Source organism: Vombatus ursinus, unplaced genomic scaffold (genome assembly GCF_900497805.2).
Source record: "Vombatus ursinus unplaced genomic scaffold, bare-nosed wombat genome assembly UNPS02014798.1, whole genome shotgun sequence".
Classification (NCBI taxonomy): Eukaryota; Metazoa; Chordata; class Mammalia; order Diprotodontia; family Vombatidae; genus Vombatus; species Vombatus ursinus.
The window spans coordinates 28,831,233-28,857,653 of record NW_020954576.1 but is presented as its reverse complement, the minus strand read 5'-3'; the positions used below and the strand labels follow the sequence as shown (position 1 = coordinate 28,857,653).

The 26,421-nt window shown below is 38.4% G+C and overlaps 1 protein-coding gene and 1 pseudogene across 2 annotated transcripts in view; both read right to left on the bottom strand.

The window, feature by feature from the left end:
* Nucleotides 1-26,300, bottom strand: part of LOC114049806 (axin interactor, dorsalization-associated protein) — a 51,229-nt gene extending 24,929 nt beyond the window's left edge. The window contains exons 1-2 of one of the 2 annotated variants that reach the window (XR_003569907.1): nucleotides 26,081-26,300; nucleotides 18,477-18,546 (exon numbers count right to left, since the gene is read on the bottom strand). Coding sequence is in view for 1 of the 2 variants with exons in the window: in XM_027871215.1 (XP_027727016.1) it covers nucleotides 18,477-18,546; nucleotides 26,081-26,190 (180 nt within the window). In the remaining variant the exon portion in view is untranslated. The remainder of the gene's footprint in view (nucleotides 1-18,476; nucleotides 18,547-26,080) is intronic. The other variant, XM_027871215.1, reaches the window with a different exon arrangement.
* LOC114049808 lies at nucleotides 1,018-1,482 on the bottom strand (annotated as a pseudogene).
* Nucleotides 26,301-26,421: the final 121 nt, after the last annotated feature.

Sequence of the window (26,421 nt, the reverse complement as noted above, 5' to 3'; positions counted from 1 at the left end):
CCCAACTTAGGAGAGAGGGCTGAATTGCTTTAGGAAATAACAACACCCTCCGCCCAATTTCTATCTGAAACAAAGGCTCACTTTTTGTTTTTTGGTTGGCAATTTATTAAAATTTCCTTTTTATTTTTTTTTGAGGATACTTTCCACATTTTACTTATATTTTAAGACTAACTTTAATCTCAGAATCACATATCCATACACCTATTTCCTTTGTTTTTTCAATTAAAACTTAAATTCATGGTTTATCAGAACAATGACAGTTAACAAGTATTTACCATGCCTGTTACACGTAAGACACAGGAGTTGCTTTAAACACAAATCCATCTCCTTCCCTCAACCTCTACCCCCTTTTTATAAATACAAGTATCAAAACAATCCCGAACATACTTTGTTACTACTAGTAGTCTACCCACACTTCTTCAAAAATTTAACAAAATAAGCAACAGTATTTATTGTACCTGCTACTTTAAACTATTTATTTATTTGTTTGTTGTTTTTTGGTGAGGCAATTGCGATTAAGTGATTTGCCCAGTCACACAGCTAGCGAGTGTTATGTGTCTGAGGCTACATTTGAACTCAGATCCTCCTGACTCCAGAACCAGTGTTCTATCCATTGCGCCACCTAGTTGCCCCTTAAACAATTTAAATTGCAGCTCTCTCACTAGGCAAGATGGATCAAGCATGCCATTTATAATTTTCATTCTTGAAAAATTGGATTTCTGAAACATACATTACTCCACAGCAATATGACACATCTTGTCATGCTTTCATCTTGTAAAACCTGAATTGCATCTGGAGTACTCCAGGTTTATGCTTAAATAATTAGTGCCTTGATAAGAGAAAAAAAAATTGTGCTGTATTTTTCTTCCCATTGTGCCTGAAAACATAATGGGTGTACATATATTAAATATATTCTTACAAATGTCCAGGTCATGTATACCAGCTGGAATTCTTTTAATGTGTGGGTTTTGCATTGTGAGATTTAATCAAGACATTAACATGAGTAGAAGATTGTTGGTTTAGATAAGTTTGAGATTTGTTAAAATTAATTGCTGTATGTTTGCCCTTCTGGAGGTTGTGGAAGCTTCATGTTTTCTTTGGACATCATTAGACGCCTTAGCTTTTAAAGTACAACTTTGATGCTATAACAATTTTGCTATTTTTGCAAACACTGGTATGTATCATGCATCCACCATTCCACTGGAATTATTTATCCCATTCATATTAATTTTTGTTACAAATCTAATTGTTGGAGGTCCTTCTGGGTATTTAGATCCACACTTTACTTTCAAGACTGTATTTTCTGTTTTCATAGTTTGTCCTTGGTGGCCCAATAATCAAGCCTATCCACCTTGTAAGTGCCATATGTTCATCATCTTCAAGTCCCCAGCTAACTGTTCCATCACCTACTCCTTTTTTGCCTTCAAGTTCTTCTAAAAAGTGAAATTTGTGTGAAACTTTAACTCCTATGGAGAACGCCATCTTCTCCTACAACCTGGGACTTCCACAAATTTCCTTTTTATTATCACGAACTTGAATACATCAAACATGAGTATTTCCTTACACCAAAAAAACAAAAACAAAAAGACTACGTAAAACTATGAATCTATGAGATAGAGCTTTGTTTAAGACTATTTTATTTAACATAGTAGCTCAACACTGCCCTGTACTGGTCCCATTCTGAACTTCTTTCTACCTTCTTTAATGATTAATTGACGCTTTTTTGTATCACTCCTACCCAAACCCTCTCATACCATCAAGCAAAATAAATCCACATATTGGTTACATCTGAAAATGGGTATCTCATTATGTACTTCTAGTCCATCATCTTTCTGTTGAAGAGGTGAAAAGCACGCTTGATTCATCATCACTGCTTGGGAGTTCTAACTGTTCATAGCATTCTTGAGAGTTTTTAACTCATTCACAGTGGTTTCTCTTTTTAGTGTTATATAAATTGTTCTGGTTCTGCTCACTTCATTCTACATCAATGCATACACCCTTCTCCACTGAGAAGGCATTACAGGCAACTAGGTGACTTGGAGTCTGGAGTCAGGAAGGCCTGAGATCAAATTCTGCTTCAAACACTTACTAGCTATGTGACCCTGGGCAATTCATTTAACTTTGGTCTGCCTCAGTTTTCTTATCTGTAAAATGGGGATAATAATAGCACCTATTGCACAGGGTTGTTGTGAGGATCAAATGAGATAGTATTTGTAAAGTGCTTTGCAAACCTTGTTATATAAATGCTGTTGTTTGGTCCTTCATTCTTGAAGAGGACCATGACATCAGGAAGGTGATGCTACGACATGCAAATGAATTGGATTTAAGTGAGGGAGGGCTATGCAAAGTCACCAGCCTCACTTTTTCCTCCCGAAGTCATCTGCGTCCAGTGGCAAGACATAGATCAGGATGACTGGAGATGGCCCTGGATGTAGTGAGAGATATGAATGGGGCAGCTAGGTGGCACAGTGGATAAAGTATCAGGCCTGAAGTCAGAAGGCTCATCTTCCTGAATTCAAATCCAGCCTCAGATACCTACTAGCTGTGTGACCCTGGGTAAGTCATTTAACCTCTGTGTGCCTGAGTTTTTTAAACTATAAAATAGGGACAATAACAGCACCTACCTCCCAGAGTTATTGTGAGTCTCAAATAAGATATCTGTGAAGCACTTAGCACAGTGCCTGGCACATAGCAGGCATTACATAAATCCTTATCTCTCTCACCATCTCCCACCCCCTGCCCCTTTCTTATGAAAGAGACTAAAAAGTTCAATAGAAGGCAATCCCTTTAGCTCCCCTTCATATCTCAAAATTTACCAATATTTTCACTCTATCTCGCCTTGATAAGCCTAACCTACTTTTGCCTTTGGTCCCAAACCCTCCTGTCTCCTCCAACACCTTCTAATCCAATCAACCCTTCTTCACAATTTTTAATCTCTATTGGGTCCTTACCAAGTACCTGTTAATATGCTCAAGTCACCCTAATCTTAAAATGCCTTCTTGGTGTTTCTACCCCCCACCTACAGTTCCATTTTTTTCTCTACCTCTTTTAACGCCAAATTTAATTTATTTAAATACTAAGAGTACCCTACTATGTACAGCAAACTGTGCTACAAACTGAGGCATGCCCAATTTATCTAGGAAAGTCTCTAATGGAGTTTACAGTCTAGCAAAAAGACAAAACATATAACTCTAACATGCAATATTATAATATCTTGGGAAAAAATGTACCTCGTCACCCACCCTGTCCTAAAGTCAACAAGCAATTGCTTGTTGATTTGACTCAACTTCTTGTAACTGGTAGTAGCTGTCGTCTGTTGTGCTCAAAGAGGACCAAAATGACATCACTATGTTTGGTTAATCAACATATTGTGAAAGGTCTCGAATAAGAATATAAAAACTTTTAATCATTTTTTAAATGCCTGCAGCCAGTCTAGTAAGAAGCCCTCCTTGAAGCCAATAAGACCTGGGGTTCAGGTTACTCCTTTGACATACGGTTGTGTGATCCTGGGCAAGTGATCTAACGTTTGTTAGTTTAGTTTTTAGTAATAACTCCTTCAGTTTCAACATCCACTTTCATAAGATTTTGGTTAGTGATCTAAACCAGAGGTGTCAAACTCAAATAGAAACAGACCCTGCAGGCAACATATTGACTTGGAAAACCACAATTTAATATTTTCTATGTCATATTACATTTTAATTTATTTTGTTAAATTTTCCCAATTACTTTTAACCTGGTACTGGGTCTGAAGCTCTGCTGGTCACTTGCCCTTAGGCTGCAAGTTTGATGTCTCTGCTCTACGCAAATCACAGGTCTAGTACTCATGCCCTTATTCAGAATATATACGATGTATTCAAGTGTTGTAACAACAAAAGGGAAAAATTTTGCTAAGAAACTAGCAAACTATTTCTCATTAGGAAGGGGGCACCCCTGCATTCTTTTGTTATAGCAGGCACATACACGAGCTTGGAGTGGCACAATCTAAAGATAATACAGCCACACAGTTGCACCAGGTAGGCCTTCCATTTTCATAAAATTTGGATACAACTTAATTACCTGGATATCTCATCTTAGAGGATTTTAAGGCTCTTAGAAATATTACCTAGCTCCTTTCTTCTTTCTTTTCTGAAATTAATTTAACTGAACTCTTTCCCTGTCAACAAAGAATGTAACCAGTAGATGGAAACCGCTTTAAACTGCAAAATCTTCACAAGTTAAAAGGCATCAATCTGTTTTTATGCAGAATCTACTTCATTATGGCAAAATACCAACAGCCATTATTCATAACTATTTTAAGTGACCACACCCAGCTTCAGCATAAAAATAATGAAGCTAAACTATCATTTTCAGTTGCAGCAACAGCAATTTACTCCAATATTCAGAATACTTGGTATTTAATTATTTCTGTTTGAGATAATAAGCTCTGCTTGCTACAATAATGTGTCTACTTTCCACATAAATAAGTGGTCCTGAAAAGAGATACAAATGAACTTAATTGAATTAAGTCACAGAACAAGTAATCACTTAACTAAAGCAAATTAACACCAAAAAGTGAACAAAACTCAACTTCAAAGTTGTGACTTAAAAATGTTCTCATTTTAGAGACTGAAAATTTTATTTTTACCATGACTGAGGAAACAGACAATTTTAAAAAGTATTGGGGGAGGGGGTACCACAGAGTCAAGATGATGAAGAAAAGGCAGTAACTCACCTGAGTTCTCCCCAAAACCCCTCCAAACACCTTTAAATAATGCCATAAAACAATTCCTGCAGCAGCAGAACCCACAAAAGGACAGGGTAAAATAATTCACTAGCCAAAGACAACTTAGAAGGTCAGCAGGAAAGATATGTTCCACCTGGGTGAAAGTGTAGCACAGTCCAGTGCAAGCTGCACCAGTGTGTGTGTGGGGAGGTGGCGGGGGAAGGGAGAGGAAGGAGATTTTGGAAGCTACTGAATCAGCAGCAGCTGCTTCTGGAGCTCTCAGGCCACAGACAGTAAGGGAGTTTAACTACTGGTCAGAAGAATATTATAGGGGTCTCTTTGCTAGCACTGAGACAGGACTCTGTTGCTTTGCCCATATTCAGATCTGGGTTGCAATGCTAGGTGGCAGTCCCAGGGCAAGGAGGAGAAGTAGCACACCACAGCCTGGGGCCTTGGTGGAGCAGGGACCCTCTTCACAGTTCCAGGGCAGAAAAGACTGCTTGTCATCACTCACAGACCAGAATACAGGCTAGGAGAGTAGTAAACACACCTCTCCTTAGATTATACTACCTTGGAAAAACTGAAAACTTACAGGTCACTAGAAGTATCTTTGAAAACAGCTACACAAAATCCCTGAAACTTAGGACAGTGCGCCTTCCATCCTGAAAAGACAGCTCTACTTCAACAAAGAATTAAAGGTCAAGAAAGAGATCAGAAAAATAAGCAAACAACAGAAAAAAATTCTGACCATAGAAAGTTACTATGGTGACAAGGAAGATCAAAACACACACTCAGAAGAAGATAACAAAGTCAAAGTTCCTACATCAAAAATCTCCAAGGAAAAAATAAATTGGTTTCAGGGTCATGAAAGAGTTCAAAAAAGATTTTGAAAATCAAGTAAGAGAGACAGAGAAAAAAGTGGGAAGAAAAATGAGAGTGATGAAAGAAAACCATGAAAAATGAGTCAACAGCTTGGTAAAAGAGATACAAAAAAATACTGAAGAAAGTAACACCTTAAAAAACAGACTAGGCCAAATGGTAAAAGAGGTATAACATGCCAACGAGGAAAAGAAAGTCTTAAAAGGAATTGGCCAAATGGAAAAACAGAGACAAAAATTCACTGAAGAAAAAACTTGTTAAAAAGTAGAATTGGCCAAATGGAAAAGGAGGTACAAAAGCTCACTGAAGAAAATAATTCCTTAAAAATTAGAACTGAACAAATAGAAACTAATGATTTTATGAGAAACCAAAAAACAATAAAACAAAATCAAAAGGATGAAAAAATAGAAGACAATGTGAAACATCTCAATGAAAAAGCAATTGACTTGGAAAATATATTCAGGAGAGATAATTTTTAAATTATCTCTCTACCTGAAAAGTACCATGATCAAAAAAGAGCCTAGATATCATCTTTCAAGAAATTATCAAGGAAACTGCCTTGATATTCTAGAACCACAGGGTAAAATAGAAATTGAAAGAATTCACTGATCACCTCATGAAAGAGATCCCAAAATGAAAACTCTCAGAAATATCATAGCCAAATTCCAGAGCTCAAAGAGAAAATATTGCAAGCAGCTAGAAAGACACAATTCAAGTATTGTGGAACCACAGTCAAGATAACACAAGATTTAGCAGCTTCTATATTAAAGGATAGGAAGGGCTTGGAATATGATATTCTTGAGGGCAGAGGAGCTAGGATTACAACCAACAATCACCTACCCAGCAAAACTGAGTATAATTCTTCAGGGGGAAAAAATTGACATTCAATGAAATAAGGGACTTTTAAGCATTCTTGATGAAAAGACCTGAGCTGAATAGAAAATATGACTTTCAAATACAAGACTCAAGAGAAGCATAAAAAGGTAAACAGGAAAAGGAAATCATAAGGGACTTATTAAGGTTAAACTGTTTACATTCCTATATGGGAAGATGATACTTATAACTCATAAGAACTTTCTCATTATTAGGGCAGTTAGAAAGAATATTGACAGAGGGCACAGGTGTGGGTTGAATATGAAGGAATGATATCTAAAAAAATAAAATTAAGGGGTGAGAGAAGACTGTACGGGGGAAAGGGAGAGATAGAATGAGGTAAATTATCTCCCATAAAAGAGGCAAGAAAAAGCTTTTACAGTGGAGGGGAAAAGGGAGGAGGTAAGGGGGAGTGAATGAACCTTACTCTCATCAGAATTTGCTCAGAAAAGGAATAACATATACACTCAGTTGGGTATAGAAATCTATCTTACCCTACAGGAAAGTTGGAGGAGAAGGGGATAAGAGAAGGGGGTGGGGGTGATAAAAAAGGAGGGCAGATTGAGGGAGGGAATGGTCAGAAGCAAAACACTTTTGAGGAAGGACAGGGTGAAAAGAGAAAGAGAACAGAATAAAAGGGGGGAATAGGAAGAAAGGAAATAAAGCTAGCAATATTAACTATGAAAAAAATTTCGAAGTACGTTTCTCTGACAAAGGTCTCTTTTCTTAAATATACAGAGAACTGTGTCAAATTTATAAAAAGAGCCATTCCCCAAATGATAAATGATCAAAGGATATGAACAGTTTTCAGATGAAGTAATCAAAGCTATCTATAGTCACAGGAAAAAAATGCTCTCACTATTGATGAGAGAAATGCAAATTAAAACAATTCTGAGGCATTACTTCATACCTATTAGACTGGCTAATAGGGCAGAAAAGGAAAATGACAAATGTTGGAAGGGATGTGGGAAAAGTGAGACATTAATGCATTGTTGTTGGAGTTGTGAACTGATTCAACCATTCTGTACAGCAATTTGGAACTATGCCCAAAGGGCTATAACACCATGTATACCCTTTGACCTAGCAATATCACCACTAGATCTGCATCCCTAAAGAGATAAAATCTGTATCCCAAAAGAAGTAAAAAACAAAAAGGACTTATATGGACAAAAATATTTACTGCAGCTCTTTTCAGGGGGCATAGAAACGGAAATTGAGGGGATGCCCATCAATTGGGGAATGGCTGAACAAAGTGTGGTACGTGGTATTATGATGTAATACTACTGTGCTATAAGAAATGATGAGCAAGATGCTCTCAGAATCACCTGGAAAGGCTTACAGGAGCTGATGCAAAGTGAATTGTGCTGTGTACAAAGTAACAGCAATTCTGTAAGATGATCAGCTGTGAATGACTTGGCTATTCTGAGCAATACAATGATCCAAGACAACTTTAAAGGACTTATGATGAAAAATGCTATCCATCCCCAGAGAAAGAACTGATGGTGTCTGAATACAGATTGAAGCATACCTTTTTTACTTTCTTTATTTTTCTTGAGGTTTTTTTTGTCTGTTTTCTTTCACAAAATGACTAATATAGAAATGTTCTGCATCACTACACATGTATAACCTGTATCTAATTGCTTGCCTTCTCACTGCAGGGGTTGGGGTGTGGGGATGGAAGAAGGGAGAGAATATGGAACTCAAAAGTTTTAAAAACAAATGTTAAAAATTGTTTTCACATGTAACTGGGGAAAAATAAAATACTAAATAATTTTTTAAAAAACTATTCCAGAATAAGGTTAAAAAAAAAATTAGAACCATACACTCCACCCACCCAAAGAAAACCTGGTATAAGAAAACAGTCAATGAACATTTATTAAGAATCTACTACATGCCAGGTGCTAGGGATACAAAAAGAGGTAAAAAGACAGTCCCCTGCCCTCAAGGAGCTTATAATCTAAAGGGGGAAACAACAAGCTATATACAGGATAGATAAATAATTGAGAGGAAAAGCACTAGATTAAAAGGCATTGGGGAAAGGCTTCCTGTAGAAGATGGATTTTAGCTGGGACTTAAAGGAAGCCAGGAGACAGAGATAGAGAAGGAGAGCAATCCAGGTCAGAGAAAATGCCTAGAGCTGGGAGATGGAGTGTCTTGTTTGTTCAACAACCAGGTAGCCAATTTGAATGAACTGAAGAGTATGTTCTAAGAAGGGGAATAAGTTATAAGAAGACTGGAATAGTAGGAGTAGATAGTAGGTTATGAAGGGCTTTGAATGCCAAACAGAACATTTTGTTTTTGGTCCTGGAGGTGATAGGAAACCATTAGAGTTCATTAAGTAAAGTGATGAAATAGTTGGACCTGTGCTTTAGAAAAATCACTTTGGTAGCTGGAGAATGGAATGAAGTGAGGAGACACTCGAGGCAGGCCGACCCAGCAACAAGCTACTGCAACAGTCTAAGTTTGAGGGGATGAGGGCCTGCAATAGAGGTGTAGCAGTGTCAAAGAAGAGCAGAGGGTATGTTTGAGAGATGTTGCAAAGGTGAAACTGACAGACCTTGGCAACAGACTGGGTATCGGGGAAGGAAGAAGGTTTAGAGGTATTGAGGAGTCAAAGATAACACCTACATTTGCAAGCCTGAGTGAGGGACTGGGAGGCTGGTGTTGCTCTCTATAGTTAACAGGGAAATTGTGTGGCGGAAGGGGGTTTAGGGAGAAAGATACTGAGTTCAGTTTTGGTCATGTTGAGTTTAAAATGTCTACTGAACATCCAGTTCAAGATGTTTGAAAGGCAGGCAGAGATATGAGACCAGGGGTCAGCTGAGAAGTTAGGGCTAGATAGATAAATCTGAGAATCATGCACAGAGCTAGTAATTAAATTCATGAGACCTAATGAGATTACCAAGAGAAGTACTATAGAGAGAGAAGAAAAAAGGGTCCAGGACAGAGATCTGTGGAACACCTCTGGTTAAAAGTTGTGACCCTGATTAGAATCCAATGTAAAGGATACTGAGAAGGAACTGTCTAATAGGTAGGAGGACAAACATGAGAAAGTGGTACCCCAAAAACCTACAGAGAAGGGTATCAAGGAGAAGTAGGTGATCAATCACATCAAAGAATGTAGAAGGGTCAAGAAGAATGTGGACTGAGAAAGACCACTGGATTTGGCAATTAAGAGGTAATGGGTAATTTTGGAGAAAGCAGTTTCAGTAGAATGATGAGGTTATAAACCAGATTGTAAGGGGTTAAGAAGTGAAAGGAGAGAACATGGAGGTACCTATTAAAAATTTCAATTAGTGTCACTAAAATATACTATAGTTGCTTTCTGGAGGAAATCAAGTTTTTAAAACCAAAGCTGCCAAGGTAAGAGAGTCTGACTCAATCTTCAGTTTGCTATACATAAATATGGCCAGCCACCTAAAGAAAGTCTGGTCAGAAGGATTGTAGAGCAAGCAGATAATATCGTTGGAATGCTCATTACCACCAAATCTGACACAAAACAAGGAAAATTGTCTAAGCATTATGGGACAGAATGTCCCGTGAAACTTACATGAGAAAAACTGCTAGACAAACCAGGGAATCCAATCAAACTAAAGTTTTTGGCAGCAATTTTTTTGCTACTAAACTCAAAATGTGTTAGAAAGATAAAACTACTGAATTCTAAGATGATGAGTAGGTCACCTAACTGAAAGGGAAAATCAAATAATACCAAACTATTTGTAGAATATGGGACTCAAAAAGGGACCTTACAGATTATCTAGACTAACCCCTTTACCATACAGATAACAAAATTAAGGCTTGGATAAAAAGTGATTTGTCAAAAGTCACATGAGCAATTTAGAGAGTAGAAGAAGATAAGAAAAAGTACTGATCAGCTTTGCTTCTTTTTTCCTTTTTTTAATCTTTAAATAATCTCTTTGTTATATGGAATGGCTCTCTGGGAGGAAGAGGGGAAGGGCAAAGGATATTAGAGCAAGCTATGTAATATTAAAAAAAAAAGAAGAAGAAGGGCATGAGTTAGGAGATGGAGTGTGTGTGCAAGGAACAGCAAGAAGGCCAGGATTGCTGGATCACAGAATATAAAGAAAAGATTAGAGTATAAAAAGAATGGAAAGGTAGGAATGGGACCAGATTGTGGAGAGCTCAACAGTAAAAGGGAAGGTTAGGAGAGGGGTGAGTTTGAGGGAAACGACAGAGAGTTCTGCTTTGGATGTACTGAGATGTCCAAAAGGCAGTTCATCGGTGATACCCTTAATCTTGCCATCACCACAAGTGTTCCACACTTCATGGTTCATGAGCTATGAAATTCTTCTATCTGATCATAATCTGTTATCATTCCCCCTCTCCCTCTCTTCCCTACAACCCCTAAGTCTGTTCTGTCTGCTCTGTGAGTTCCCATTCCTCCACCTAGACCCCTTGGTGAATAAGTTCAATTCTTCTTGAGTGTCTTCCTCCCTTATCCTATCACTGATCTCACCCTTCCAAGCTTCAACCTCGGATTACTCCAACTATTCACTGCCTTCACCCCTTCTCATGTGCTGCTGAACAAAGCTGGAGAAGAGCATGAGACTGCGCTGACTGCATTCACTACAAATTTGTGTTACATAATCTCAGCTGGGTCCACACTGTGGCAAGACAATCCTTTTACAACTCCCTAATTGATTCATTTTCACACTTATTTCTGCCTTTCCCAAATCTTTTTACCTCCCTCAAATCTCTCATGGCTCCCCACCCCACCCCGAGCTGGGAACCTAGACTCATACTTCACTGGAAAAAAATGATGCCACTTGCAGAGTGCTCCTTTTACCCTCCTTGTCACCTGACGATACTCAGACGTTTCCTGCCACTATCTCCTCCTTTGCCCCTCTCATGTGAAGAGGTGGCCCCTCTTGCCAAGGCAAACTCCTCTGTATTCACAAGTGATCGCATTTCATCCCATCTGCTCCAGCAAGCTGCCCCCTCTATCATCCCTGTACTGTTTGGTCATGTCCGACTCTTCATGACCCCATGGACCAGCATGCCAATACTATCCATGGAGTTTTCTTAGCAAAGATACTGGAGTGGTTAGTCACTCCCTTCTCCAGTGGATTAAGGCAAAAGGAGGTTAACTGACTTAGCCAAGGTCACACAGCTAGTAAGTGTCAGAGGCCAGATATGAACTCAGGTCCTCCTGACTCTAGGCCCAGCAACCTATCCACAGCGCTACAGAGCTGACTTCTAGCTATGATCTCTACCTCTCCATTAATCCTTAATCTCTCCCTATCTACTGGCTGCTTCCTTAATGCCTACAAACACATCCACTTTCCTCCCATTCTCAAAAATCCTCACTTACTCCAACAATCCATATTAGCTATCATCCCATGGCTTTTTTTCCATTTGAGGCTAAATTTGAGAAAGTCATCTAATACCTGGTGGGTCCACTTCCCTTCTCCCTCTCTTATGAACTCCCTGAAGTCTGGCTTCTAATCTCATCATTCAGCTGAAATTGCTCTCTCCAAAGTTGTCACTAATATTTTAACAGCCAAATCTAATAATCTTTTCTCAATCTTCATTCTTCCTGATCTTCTACAGCCTCTGACACTGTTGATCATCCTCTCTCCAGGTCTTCATAACACTGCTCTCTCCTGGTTCTCCTCCTCCGTCTCTGACCTCTTCTGTCTCCTTTGCTTATCTTCATCTACTACGTGCCTGCTAAGTGTGTGAACCCCCTCCAACACTCTGTCCTTGGCCCTTTTCTTTTCTTCATGTTATCAGATCCCGTAGATTCAATTTGCATCTCATACAGATGTTTCTGAAATGTACTTATCCAGGCCCGCCCTTTCTCTTAGACTCTAGTCTTGTGCCACTAGTCGCCTACTGGACAGCTCAAACTGGATGTCCTATAGACATCTTAAATTCAACATGTCTAAAACTGAACTCATTAACTTTCCCTCCAAATCTTCCCGACCTCCTTCAAAACTTTCCTATTACTGCTGAGGACAACACCATCCTTCCGGTCACCTAGGTTCACTTCCTCAGTGTCATCCTCGACTCCTCAATTTCTCACCCTCTGCTCCCCACTTCCCCCCATGTAATCTGCTGCCGAGTCCTGCTGATTCTACCTTTGGAACATCTCTTAGATGAGCCACTTTTTCTTCTCTGACACCACCACGATCCTGGTGCAAGACTCCATCGCCTCACAACTACTGCACTAGTCTTTTAATTGGTCTCTTTGTCAAGTCTCTCCTCACACCAATCCATCCTCTACTCAGCTGTCGGTTATCTTCCTGAAGTGTAGGTTTGATCATGTCACTCCCTTATTCAATAACCCCAAAAGTTTCTTATTATCTCCAGAATCAAATAGAAAATCCTGTCTTTACAGCCTGGCCCCTTCCCTTCCCTTCCCAGTCGTCTTATACCTTACTTCCAAGTACTCTGCAATCCAGTGACGCTGGCCTATCTGTTGTTCTTTGAACGTGACATTTCTCTGGACTTTTTCATTTTCAATGGATGTCCTCCATTTCTGTAATACTTTTCTTCCACATCTGTTCCAGACTTCCCTTACTTCCTTTAGGTCCTAGCTAAAATTTCACCTGCTACCAAAAGTATCTCCCTCTTAATGCTAGTGCCTTCCCTCTTAAGATGAATTCTAATTTATTCTGCCTGTTGCTTGTTTCTTCACAATTGTCTGCATGTTGTCTTCCCCATTAGACTTCAAGATCTTTGAGAACAAGGACTGTCTTTTGCTTTTCTTTGTATCCCCAGTGCTTAGTACAGTGTCTGGCACATAGTAGGTGATTAATAAATGCTTACTGACTTGCTTTGAGACTGGAGTTCAAGAGAGAGCTTAAGGTAATAGATCTGGCAATCACCTGCATAGAGATAATAAATGAGCCCATGGGAGCTAATGGAGGATAACAAAAACACAGAAGAAACTTAAAGAAATTAAAAGATCAAAATGTCATCAAGATAAAGACAAACTTTTCCATACTAATTTTCCAACTTACGTCCATTTACACACACACACACACACACACACACACACACTCCTCACTATTAGTTTACGTACCTATTTTGTTGAAGAATTCGGCAAGAAGCAAGGCATGTAGTATGTGAAAATCCTGGTTATTTTGATTTTTCTACCCAATTAACTTACTCACAACCAATACTGTTGTAGACCATTTTTACATCTCAAAATAGACAAATGCATGAGCAAGTGACAAAAAGTATAATTTTCTATGGGTTCGTCATTAGGTTATCTGGCTATTAAATTCCTTTCCAGACTACAATCCTTAATTTGCCCGGGTAATAGTCTGACAAGAAGTCAATTCCTACCTTCTGCCTGAAGAAGACTGGCCATTCTGACAAGAGATCACACAGACTGAGCTCTCCCAAGGTGACTCTCTTGAAAAGTGGGACAATTTGTCAGGGAAGCAATAAATGTACAATGAATAAATGTACCAAGAAATGAATATTCAATGTCAGACCAAGTTTGAGGGAATGTATGCTAATACAAAGTAATAACTACCCAGGTATGGTGACATTTGCTTATAGTCCCTGCTGCTAGGGAACGCTGAGGCTGGATTGTTTAAGCCTGGGAGTTCTAAGCTGCAGTTGAACTAAAATTCATTGAGTCCTGCACTGAGTCTAACAATAATATGGTTTTTAAGCCCTGGAAGTGGAGGACCACCAGGCTGCCTAAGGAGGGGCAAACTAGCCCAGGTCAGAAAAACAAAGCAAGTCAAAATTTCCATGCCAATCAGAAATGGGCCCATGAGTGACTGTTGCATTTTCAGCTTGGGTGATATAGGGAGACCCTAGTCTTAAAAACAAAAACAAAAACAAAAAATCCACTAAAGGTGTTCACTTTTCAGAAGTTCTGCTTATATACCACTTTGTTTTATAATCTACAAATTCTGTATAACATTTAATGACATCTATTCCTGACACGTATAGGTCTCCACTAGAATAAGTTAAAGTATTGTCTAACAAATTATAAACCTTAAAAACAAATGTAAAATGAACTAAAAATTTTAACTCCTGTATTCATTATTCTACAAGAGGTCTCACTTCAGGAAATCTCATACAGAGTAATATCTTCAAGAATACTGATAATGTGAATTATATAAACATATATGTCAAAAGGAACATATTTATCAGCTAAGTTACCACAGGGGAAAGTGAAAATAAAAAATCATTTGGAAAACCTGATATTAAAATGTCCAATAAAAGAAAAATGAAATTATTGCTCAGTGAATGCACGACAGTACTAATAGAGGAACTCAGTACTACTAAAATTTTTTTAAAATGGATCATGAAAAAAGGTTGGCCCTTCCCTATATTCTCTTGATGAACTCTGGAATCCTAGGTCTCTGTTTGCTTCAGGTAAAACTTGACAAAAAAAGACAAAAGGACTAGTCTTTCTAGCTCATAAAGATTAAATAAAATTAAATTAGTCATGTTGAAACAAAAAGACATGGCCATTCAACTACTAAGTGGAAGATGATGAGAAAAAAAAACAAAAACCATTATATTTTAAGCACTTAGAGATTTTATCTCCTCTGTCATGTACCCACAAGGACTTGGTAAAGTTAATATCACAATTCAGCAAAAGTTCGACCTGCTGATACAAGTTACATGGCTATCCTCTACTAACATTCATGCCTAGCTATATTTGCTGGTCATGGTGACACCTTATAAAAAACACTCTATAACACAACAAAGTAGCATTGCAATAAAATTAGTGTGAATGTAAAAAATGTAAAAATCATACAGTATAACGTTGTAGGACTTAATCTTAAAAGATTGAAAATATTGAAGTATTTCAAATTTGAAAAGGCAAGGGCAGTTGTTTATTACAACCTCCAAAATTGATTTTAAAATAATTTTTCCCTGTGCTCCCACTTCTTCAAATATCTACTACTAAAAGCTATTCATAAAAATGCTCTTATCTGTACAGAATGCAAATTAGCTATTAATAATCTACCCAAACACTCAGGACTTACATGAATTACAACTACAAAACACCTTCTATAGAAATAAAGACTTAACTAACAGAAGATCTTTCATAGTTGGGCTATGCCAATATAATAAAATGATACTACTGAAAAAAATGAACAGATTTAATGCCACATCATTAAAAAGAACAAAGGGTTACTTTTTAGAACTAGACATAATAACAATGAAAGTCATCTGGAGGAACAAAAAAAGAGAAAGAAATCACAGAGGAAATAATGAAAAAATGTAGGCCTGAAAGGAATCTAATATTACTATATCTCAAACTATATTATAAACCAGTACTGCTCAAAATATTTTGTAGTGTCTAAAAAAATAGAGAATTTGATTCTTAGAATATACTAGATAAAAAAGACCTAAAAGCAATCAAACACAGTAGTTGCCTATTGTTCCATGAACAAGAGAACACAACCTACTAGGGCAAGGACTTCCTATTTTAACAAGAACTACAGGAAAGCAGTTTGGCAAAAATTAGTCTTTGAATAACATCTTACAAAATACAGCACAGTAAGCTCCAAATGGATATGATCTAAATATAAAAGGTTAAATCATTTTTTAAAAATTGCAAATGAAAGGAGGTATTACTCACAAATATGAAAAGGGAGACAATTCCTAAATGACAAGGGACAGAGGTAATAATAGAATGAAGGAAAGAAAAATCACTAAGTACTTCATTGCATTCTAAGCCCTGGGTATACAAAAAAAACAAGCAAGACGGTCCCTATGCTAAAGGAACTTATATTCCTATATGGAAAGCAATAACACCTCAGGGGAGTTGAGTTGAAAAGCATAAGAAGATGTGGTTTGGCAATGGCCAGGGAAGAGATATGGTAGCCTGATTCCACGCAAATAAGGTAAAAGCTCACAATCAAAATCCAGTTTCCCATGGGCAGAATCTAAGTTCTGGTAGGAGGTGGAAGAATGTCAGAGTACAGTGGTTAAAGAAAGAGTAGCTGGGGACAACTAGGTGGTGCAGTGGATAGAGCACTGGCCCTGAAGTCAGGAGGCCCTGAGTTCAAATCCGGCCTCAGACATATAACATTTACTAGCTGTGTGACCCTGGGCAAGTCACTTTAACCCCACTGCCTAACCAAATTTAAAAAAAAAACAACAAGGCTGCAATATCATGAATCAGTTTAAACTATGCAATTTAGTATGAATTCAACTTTAAATTTCTAGCAATTACCCACTGTAAAACTGAAAACCAGAATTTTGTGGTAAGCTTTGTTTTGTTAAAAAGACAAATAAAAGACTAGCAATTCTTTCTCATGTGTAAGAAAATAAGACCACTTTTCTTTAAATTTACATTTATACAACTGTGCTGATGTTACAGACAAAAATGATGCTAACAGATTGTATGTGTATAGATTTAGAGTTAGAATTCCATATAGAACTAGCAGAAGTCATGTAGATTCAACCTCTTTTCCCATTTTACAGATAAGAAAACTTATCTGTAACAGCCCTATAGAGGTAATGAGCAGGAGTTCTGCCCAGGTACATTTACTTTGACCCCAAATTCAGTTCTCTTTTTCACTCTACTATACTGATAAAATCTGTCTTGTTAAAAATTGGGAAAATGCAACTTTTTTCATATGAGCAAATCAATTCCATGATAAGTCACTTTAAATGGCAAATATGCTTAAGCCATGTTGTATAATACAACTAATCTCTTATTCAGAAGTCTCCAATCTTAATAGACTAAATAATTATTTCCCAAACTCTCACATATAAGTCAAATAAGCACAAATAATTTTTTAATGAAATAAGCTTTTTACATCTATTTAGAAATACAAATTCAAACATGAACAAATAAATGCTGACATAAGAATTTTAATAAAATATAGTCAGTACTTGTAGTGTACTTTTTCTGAAGCTTACTAGGTAGTTCAATTTTATTAGATGCATTACTGTTCACTGATTGAATCATTGTTACTACAGTGATAACCAAGGTTGAGTGTGAAAATTCTACAAATAGAATTTTTAATTTACACAATCCAAGGTAAATATAAAGCAAGATATCCTTAAATAACAGGAATAAAATACAAGGCTCTTCTTCATCTTTCCCCAGTGTGGGAATTACAGGGAGGAAGAATAATCAGAGATGTCCAAATATGGAATAGATCACCTTGTAAAGTATTTCCTGTCATTGAACATGTTCAAAAAGAGAATGGATGAGCACTTGCTGGGGAAGTTTTAAGATGGGATAAATGCATCAAGAAGAGTATTGGAATAATGATCCCTAAGAACTGCTACCAGCCCTAATTTTGAGTCTAAAAATCTTTGGAATATCTCCCCTTCTCGATACATTAAGGAGACATATGAAACTTTCAGGGCAGTGAACTTATTATACTTACACTATCACTTAGCTTTAGGAGAATGTGCAGATAACTAATAATCCTCCCCAACCCAACCTGAATTTGAGCACACAACCATGTGAGATGAGAGAGGAAAGCTGGTAGTTAAAAAAATATTAAGGTAAAAAGTAATTACCCAGAGTGCTTAGGTTCAGATGATTCTAGAATTAGAAATCACACAGTACAACCCTCCTTACTTTACAAATGAGGAAATTGAGATCTAGAAATGAAATGACTTTCCCAAAGTAAAACAGATATGTAAGTGTCTGAGTCAGAACTGGAACCCAGATTTTAGGCTCCAATCCAGTGCTGTTTTTCTACCATATCACACTGCTTTTACTTTAGCCAATTTCTAGTGAAAAGAAAAGATAGTAGCAAGTGATTCATTCAATCCTTTATTTCTGCCTCCAAAGCACAGATGCTCTCCACCAAATATGGACCATATTTGATCTGTCTATAGTTAGTACAGCCCTAGCTGAGTGACTATATACGCGCTAAAATGTATAGAACATTAAAGGAATCACTTCTTGTCTAAATTACTCTTAATAGTTCACAGTCCAAAAGAGAAAATATGAGCATCATTTTTACTCAAAAGCACAACACTTAATTTTGTTGTTTTAAATATCATTACTTCACGTGGATTCTTCTATACTTAGAGGGTTTTTAAATACTACCTTTTGCTCTTCTGTGAATTCTGAATTGTTGTGTTGAGCCTGAGCTTCTTTCTGAAGATGTCTTGCTAATCTATAAGAGAAAAAAAGTTTCAGTACTATTCTTCTTTTGTACTCAGAAGATATTTTAAGTGAAACAATGTGACACAAATCAAACCCTGAGAAATAAGAGCTGACAAAGCATTACAAAATTAGGAATAATAACAATAGCTAATATCATTAATAATTTATGTAGAACTTTATAGAACTGCAAAGTCCTTTACACACATTATCTCACTTGGGCCCAACAATAACCCTGTGAGGTGGGAGCTACTGTTCTCATTTTACAGAAGAGTAAAGTGAGATTCAAAGGGTGGTTCAGTGACTTGCCCAAGGTCACAGAGCAGGTAAGTGTGGAAGACAGCACTGTAATTTGGGTCTTCCTGACTCCAAGTCCAGCACTCTCTCCGCTCTGCCATCTAGGATCTCATCATACTTACAAAGATAAAAATTTACCAACTTAACCTAGATCTGTTCTCAACAAACATTACTGTGATCCCATGATAATAGAGAATTTATCACAACATTTTACTAGTTCACATTTAAGTGACAATAAAAGAAGATATTACCAGTAAAGTCACTGCTATTTTAAGACCCTTTATTAGTCTTAAGTTAACTGACAGTGTTACTCTATTTCTAGTCAATACTGGACAAAGACATCCAATAGCTACCAGCTTCAATTACAGAAAATGTAACACACATTTATAAACTCCCCTGGAAAATAAACTAGACTTCAATTGGCTGTGAAAATTTTAGGCTATCACCATCACCTAAACATAGTACTAAGGTATGCAGGTACTTTTAAATGAGGAGTATCACAAACACTGTGTCACTAGTCTAAATTTTTTTGACAGTCAAGAAATGGGAAGGGTATTCTGAAATGACATTTTTAATAAAAATCTGAATTAAAGGTATCATATCTCAGATCTACTTGTTGGGAATATTGTAAGATGGGATTTATATATCTTTTCCTAACCCACAAAAGGTTCAAAATCAGGCATAAAGCTCATTACACTAAATATAGAAAATCTTTATTGACTATATTCAATCTATATAGGTTTCAGATCTAACACCAACTAATCATAAATAACAGAAGGGCCAGGCACATCAATTGACACAAACATATTATAATTTTACTTTTAAGTAAAATTTTTCATCATACTTTATTTTCTTTGTTTTATTCATTTTATTTCATTTGGCAATGTTATTAGCTTCTGTGGATTCAATGATCGTCTCTATGCCTTAAATCTTAAATCTAGATATCTTAAACCTACCTATCCTGTCCTAACTTGTCTGCTGGCCTCCCGTCTCAAATTTCCAAACTGCCTTTCAGACATCTCAAACTGGATGTTCAGTAGACATTTTAAATTTAACATGTCCAAAGCTGAACTCTTTTGTTTCCCCCCTTAAAACCTCCCCCCTTCCAAACTTCCTCATTAATCTCAAGGGTACCAACATCCTCTTGGTCATCCAGGCTCATAACCCAGATGCCACCCTCAAGTTCTCACTATCTCTCAACTCCCATATCCAAACTGATGCCAAGACCTGTTAATTTTACACACATAACATGTCTCACATATGTCCCATTCTCTCATCTGACACTGTCACCACGCTGGAGTAGGCCCTCATCACTTCACACCTAAACTCTAGTCTATCCACCAATCAAAAATGATCTTTCTCAAGTGCAGATCTGACTGTGACACTGGTCTTCTCAAAACTGAGTAACTCAATATCACTTCTAGGATCAAAATCCCTTCTTTGGTGTCCAAAGCACTTCATAACCTGACCCCTCCCCACTTTTCCAGTCTTCTTACACCTACCTCCTCCTTATCTTACCTCCTCCTTAATAACATATTCTGCACTCGAGTAGCATTGCTCTCCTAGCTGTTTCTCAAATAAGTCACTCTATTTCCCAACTCTAGATACTTTCTCCTGGCCCCCATTCCTACAACGCTCTCCTTTGTCATCTCTGCCTCCTACCTTCCTTCAAGTTCCAGCTAAAATCCCAACTTCTACAGGAAGCTTTTCCTAGTCCTCCTTAATTTGAATGCTTCCTTTCTGTTGATTATTTCCAATTTATCCTGTGTATAGCTTGTTTGTACATAGCTGCTTGCATGTGTTCTCCCCCATTAGACTGTGAGCTCCTTGAGAGTAAGGATCGTCTTTTACCTTTCTCTGAATCCTCAGTGCCTTAGCACATAACAGATGCTTAATGTTCATTGACTGACTGACCTTATGGATTAAAAAAAAAAAAAATTCACTGTTATCAATTGACATGATCTGGTCCTCTGAGGTATTCTTAAATTCTGGTCCTTTTAATATAGTAAATTAAATTCACTAAATATTACAAAAAAAATATAGGGCACAAAAGCATGGGACACATCAAAAAAAATTTTCCTCTCTTTGTAGGATTAGAAGAATGGGGTAAGAAGAAGTCAAGACTAAAGTTGCTAAAAATGTTCTTGACTTTTAACCCAGAGATCATACAACTATGCAAATATTCCTAAGAAATCAACTATAAAAAGTAAAGTCCCATATATAACAATATTTTAGTAGCACTTTTTGTAGTAAAGAACTACTACTGACTACTGAATGAAGAATAGCTAAACTACGATATGTGAACATAAAGAATATTTCTGCACTGTAAGAAGCAATGATATTGAAGAAAACAGAGGAGTGTGGGAAGATTTATATAAACTGATGCATTGAAGTAAGGAGAAATAGGAAAACAATATGCATAAAGACTACAATGTAAATGGAAACAACAAAATATCAACACTAAATACTGTGAAATTATGACTAAGCTTGACCCTGGAGATATAAGAATGCACTTTCTTCTCTCTTTTGTAGATGCAGACAACTATGCATCTACAAGTGTATGACTTCAAACTTGGTTGTTGTATTGATTATGCTGAAATATTTTTGTTTCGTTCTTCAGTATATGGGATGGCTGGGAGTGGGGCGTGGGAAGAGATGGATACATAGGGAAATGATTATTTCAATAAAAATTCAAATAGAAAAAGGAAGATTTAACTAAACTAACAATGAGCAGTGTGAGACTGTCAAGTGATGAGAATTCAAGTTATACAACATAACCAAAGTAACATTTTTGTCTCAATATCTATTTTATAATTTTCTCAATTCTTGATTTCCTTTTGTAGGGAGTCTGAATGCTTACAAAAATTTAATTCAGTCTCATTAGGTTTTTATTTGAACTTGAAATAGACAAGTCTCCATGATTTCTCTGATTTAAAGGAAAATTCCAATTAAAGTTCCAGCATGGGTATTGGAAGCCAAGGAATTTCCCTTTCTATAGGAGAGCATTAGAAACCAAAAGATTTTTTTTTGGTGAGGCAAGTGGGGTTAAGTGACTTGCCCAGAGTCACACAGCTAGTCAGTGTTATGTGTCTAAGGCCGGATATGAACTCAGGTCATCCTGACTCCAGGGCTGGTGCTCTATCCACTGTGCCACCTAGCTGCCCCCCAAAAGATTTTTAAAAATACATTACGTCACACTTCTCTGGATCATGCTGAAATACTCAAAACTCTAATCTGGATACATGGTTCCTATAGTCAATTTTCCTCTCCTATTAGGATAAAAAAAATCTTTAATTGCTATTGAGTGAATCTGAGTGCTAAAAGCTGTTTAACTTTAGACACCTAGTCCAAGGGATTCTTAACCTGGGGTCCATGAACCCCAAAAAGATGCATGTATAGATTTCAGAGATTCTATGAACTTTGATAGGAAAAAATAATACCTTTATTTTCACTAACTTCTAACTGAAATTTAGCATTTCCTTCAATTATTTAAAAATAGTACTATGAGGGCTATAGGCTTCACTAGACTACCATAGGGGTCTGTTATACATACATACATACATACACATACACACACACACACACACACACACACACACAATTAAGATCTCTGTTCTAACCCAACTCTTATTTTATAGAAAAGTAAGACAGGTCCAGAGAGGTTGTAGCTAGCCTCAAGTCACACAGGGAATAAGTATCAGTGGCTGGATCTAAACTCAGGTCTTTCTGCTTCCGATCTGGTCATTTTGCTCCTGAACACCAATGAAAGGAAGCTTTGGATTTTAGGGTAGATGATATTTAGTTTAAACACAGAAAACAAAGGAGTATATTTGAATCCTCAGACTAAGTGTTTAGAAGACCACATCAAATTAAGTGCAAAAAGTGCCAAACTGATTACTCTGGAGATGAATGGAATACTTTAATCTACTCACTTCATTCAGAATTTACTATTCCTTTTTCTACAGAAAGGTCTATCAAATATTTGTAGATTTGTTATCATTTCATTCACTGAAGCAACATCTGTTAAACTACCATGTGCCAGTCACTATGCTGGGAATACTAAGATGAAAAAGGAACAGCCCTTGTCCTCAAAGAGCTTACATTCTATTAGGAGAGACAACCTGTATACATAAAAGTCAGCTCAAATCCCACCTTCTGCAGGAAGCCTCTCCTGGTTCCCCCAGGTCTTAGGGACTTTCCTTCTGAGATTACTTCCCATTTATTCTGTGTATATCTAGTTATCTATATGTGGTCTCATTCATCAGAATGGGAACTACCTGAGAAAAGGGTCCATTTTAGCCTTTTTTTTTTATCCCTATCATTTAGCAGAGTGTCCAGCATTTCAATGTTTTTCAACCTATTACAAATTATTATAATTTACATTTATGCCAATTAAAACAAATTATAAGGTAATTTAGGGGAAGGAAACACTAGCAGCTGGAGATACCAGGAAAGGTCTCATGTAGGGGAGGTGATACTTGAGCTGAGCTTCAAAGGAAACTAGGGTTTCTAAGTAGTGGGAGTGAGGAAGAAGTATGTTTTAGGCATAATGGACAAATGACCTGAGATGACAGGAGGTGGAATAGTGTGAGGAACAATTCAATGATACGTGCCATGTGATGTCCGGTATTTTAAAAAAAGTGATGTATGTTATGCCTAGGTTGGAGCTAATAGTGAAGGGCTTTAAATGCCAGAGGAGTCTGTAATAAGTTTGTATGATCCTAGAGGAAATAGGGAGCCAGTGGAGTTTACAAAGCATGGTTACATCTATTCTTTAAGAAAATCCCAACGACAGCTTTGTAGAGGATGAACTGGGATAGAAGGTGGGCACTCAAGGTAGGAGGAACAATTTGGAGGCTACTCCAATAGTACAGGTGAGAATCAATGATGAATTGAATGAGGGCCATATGAGTAGAAGGATATGGATGTTAGAAATAGCTTAAAAGTAAATGAACAAGACCTGGCAACTGGATATGTGGGATGAGGAAAAGTGAAGAACTGAGGGCAACTCTGAGGTTGATACTTGGGATACTAGAAGAATAGTGATACTCTCAACAAAAACAGCGAAGTCTGGAAAAAGGGTGTGTTTGAAGAGAAAGATGATTAATTCTGTGTCAGACATGTTGAATTTGAGATGCTTACAAGACATCCAGAATGAAATGTCCAAGAGGCATTTGGTGATGAACAATGAGCCCCCCAAAAAGACTACAGCTGGATATATACATCTGGGAATCATTCATGTAGAGAAAATTGAACACAGAAGAGCTAGTGGGTCCACCAGTAGAGAATGTAGAGAGACATAAGAAGAGAGCCCAGACAGAAGAGACTTGAGATACAGGCACATTTAGGGGGGTAAAATATAAAGGATGATCCAGTAAAACAAACAGAATCTCTCTATCCACGCCAGAGTGTCATTCATCAAGTTTCAATCTACTCCAGTAGATACTTAAGAGAAAATATTTCATTCACACATACTATTTAACATTCTTCTAGCCCACAAAAGATGACTTTCTTTACTGAATCAACACCCAAGTAGTAAAGAAGCAAGAGCTTGCAAACAACAGCACCCTGTTTTAATTCCACACAACACTGATCCTTCCACTCAAGAAGGACCTACTATAGCTTCTCATGGTGATGTGCAGTTTTCTTCTGTACTATAACTCTAATTACAATAATAATAATTCCACCAACGTGATAAAAGGTTTCAAATAAGTAAAGTATGGCCTGGCTAAAAGGTTTCAAATAAGTAAACTATGCCTGCCACAGCTCTCTTAAGTAAAACTGATGTTAAATCTTGTGCATAAGGTCTTTCCACTGAGGAGGGCAGGTCATTCTAATATAGTCACTAAAGTACTGAAATATAAATATCACATCTGAATTAGAAAGGGTTCTAATCGTCTGTTAGTGTATTACTGCCTGATGTCCCTGAAAAATCATTTTTTAAAAAATGGATACAGGGGAAGTAGAACCAGGAAAACAAAATACACAACAATGTAAATGAAGAGAATAAAAAGAGACTGTGAGAGCTGTGTAACTTCAGTGACCAAGCACCCCACCTCAACTGAGAAAACGTATTTCTCTCCCTTCTTTGCAGAGATATGCAATATTGCATATAGTGTAAGACTAGATTCATGTGTTGGTCAGTTTTGTTGGATATCTTTGAAAAAATTATCCGTTACTAAAGAGATGGATGAATGAGTCGGGATAGGCAAGAAATATATTCGGAAATGGAGGCCAAACAGAAGTTATTAATAATTTTTAAAGTATCCCTGAAGCTTTTACGGAAAACCAGAAAGAAGTGAACCGGGTAGGGGTGTTCAGGAAGCTGGTACCCACCTGTACCCTGCAGCTATCTTTTACCTACTTCATTAACAAGCATTTATCAAGTGCCTACTTGGCCTCGGCACGGTATTGGGATGGCTACAGCTGAGGATACAAATAGGCAGAGGGACCAAACAATTCCTACTACTCACATGAAGCTTACGTTCTAACTCATCCACAAATGAGGGAAGGAGAAGGAAGGAGGGAGGGAGCTAGCTGTGGGTCAGAAGCTGGGTAGAATTCGCATTTTTGCTTTCAATCCTCCTCGAATCCGGAGCTGACTCCACCCAAAGGAACAGAGAAAGGGTGTGGGGATGTGGAACTCGATGCCTAGCAAATAACAGTTTCGGAAACTGAAACCGCAGCGAGGTGTACTGGGAAAACGCGCTCCTCCGGGAAAGGCTAAGAAGAAGGGGGGAAGGGGGACCCCCGGAGACGCCCCGATTGCTGGCAGGACGCTCTCCCGGCCAAGCTCGCGACCACCTCCTTTTCAAAATTAAAAATTTTTTTTCCTTCAGATCAAGGATTGAGCCCCGCAGGAAACGGGCATCCAGGCTCCGGGACGTGGGCGGGGGACGTTCAGCGGGATGCGCCGCCCAGAAGTTTTCTTTAGCAGGGGCGGCCACCTGCAGGGGCAGAGAAAGGAAGGAAGGAGGCAGACAGACAGGCGGAGGGTGCAGTGCAAGCCGGGAGGGGGGACCCGCTGGGGCTCGTGGGCAGCTACCCCGAGAGAAGGGCGGGGCGGGGCGCGCCTACTTGTTGAATGGCCCCGGCCCGTTCGAGGAAGGGCCGAGGCGGCCCCTTGGGAAAAGCTCGGGCATCTACTGAGAGCCGCCAGCCCGCCCCGGAGGCCGCGACCCGGAGTCTGGGAAGGGGGGGAGCAAGGGAGCAGGCCGCGCCGGGCCCAGCTCCCGGGGTCAGCCACTCACATCTGGTACTCGTCTATCGCCTCTACCAGCTGCCCCCACGAGTCGAAGTCGGCACCCCTCCTGAAGCTGGCGCCCCAGCGCTGCAGGAGGCTCCGGGTCACTTCCGACATGGCCGGTCCAGTCCCCACCCGCCCGTGCCTGACAGCTCTAGGGAGCCATGGTCCCGGGTTCGCGCCGCAGCATCCACGGGGCTCCGAGGAAGAGCCTCAGTGGCCGCTGCCGCCAGCTCCGGAGCCGCCCAAGCCCATTTGCCGCCACAGCCAAACTTTGCGGCACTGGAGGAGCCGCCCCTCTTAGGCCCCGCCCCCCGTGTTAGGTTGCGTTGGCCCCGCCTCCCCGGA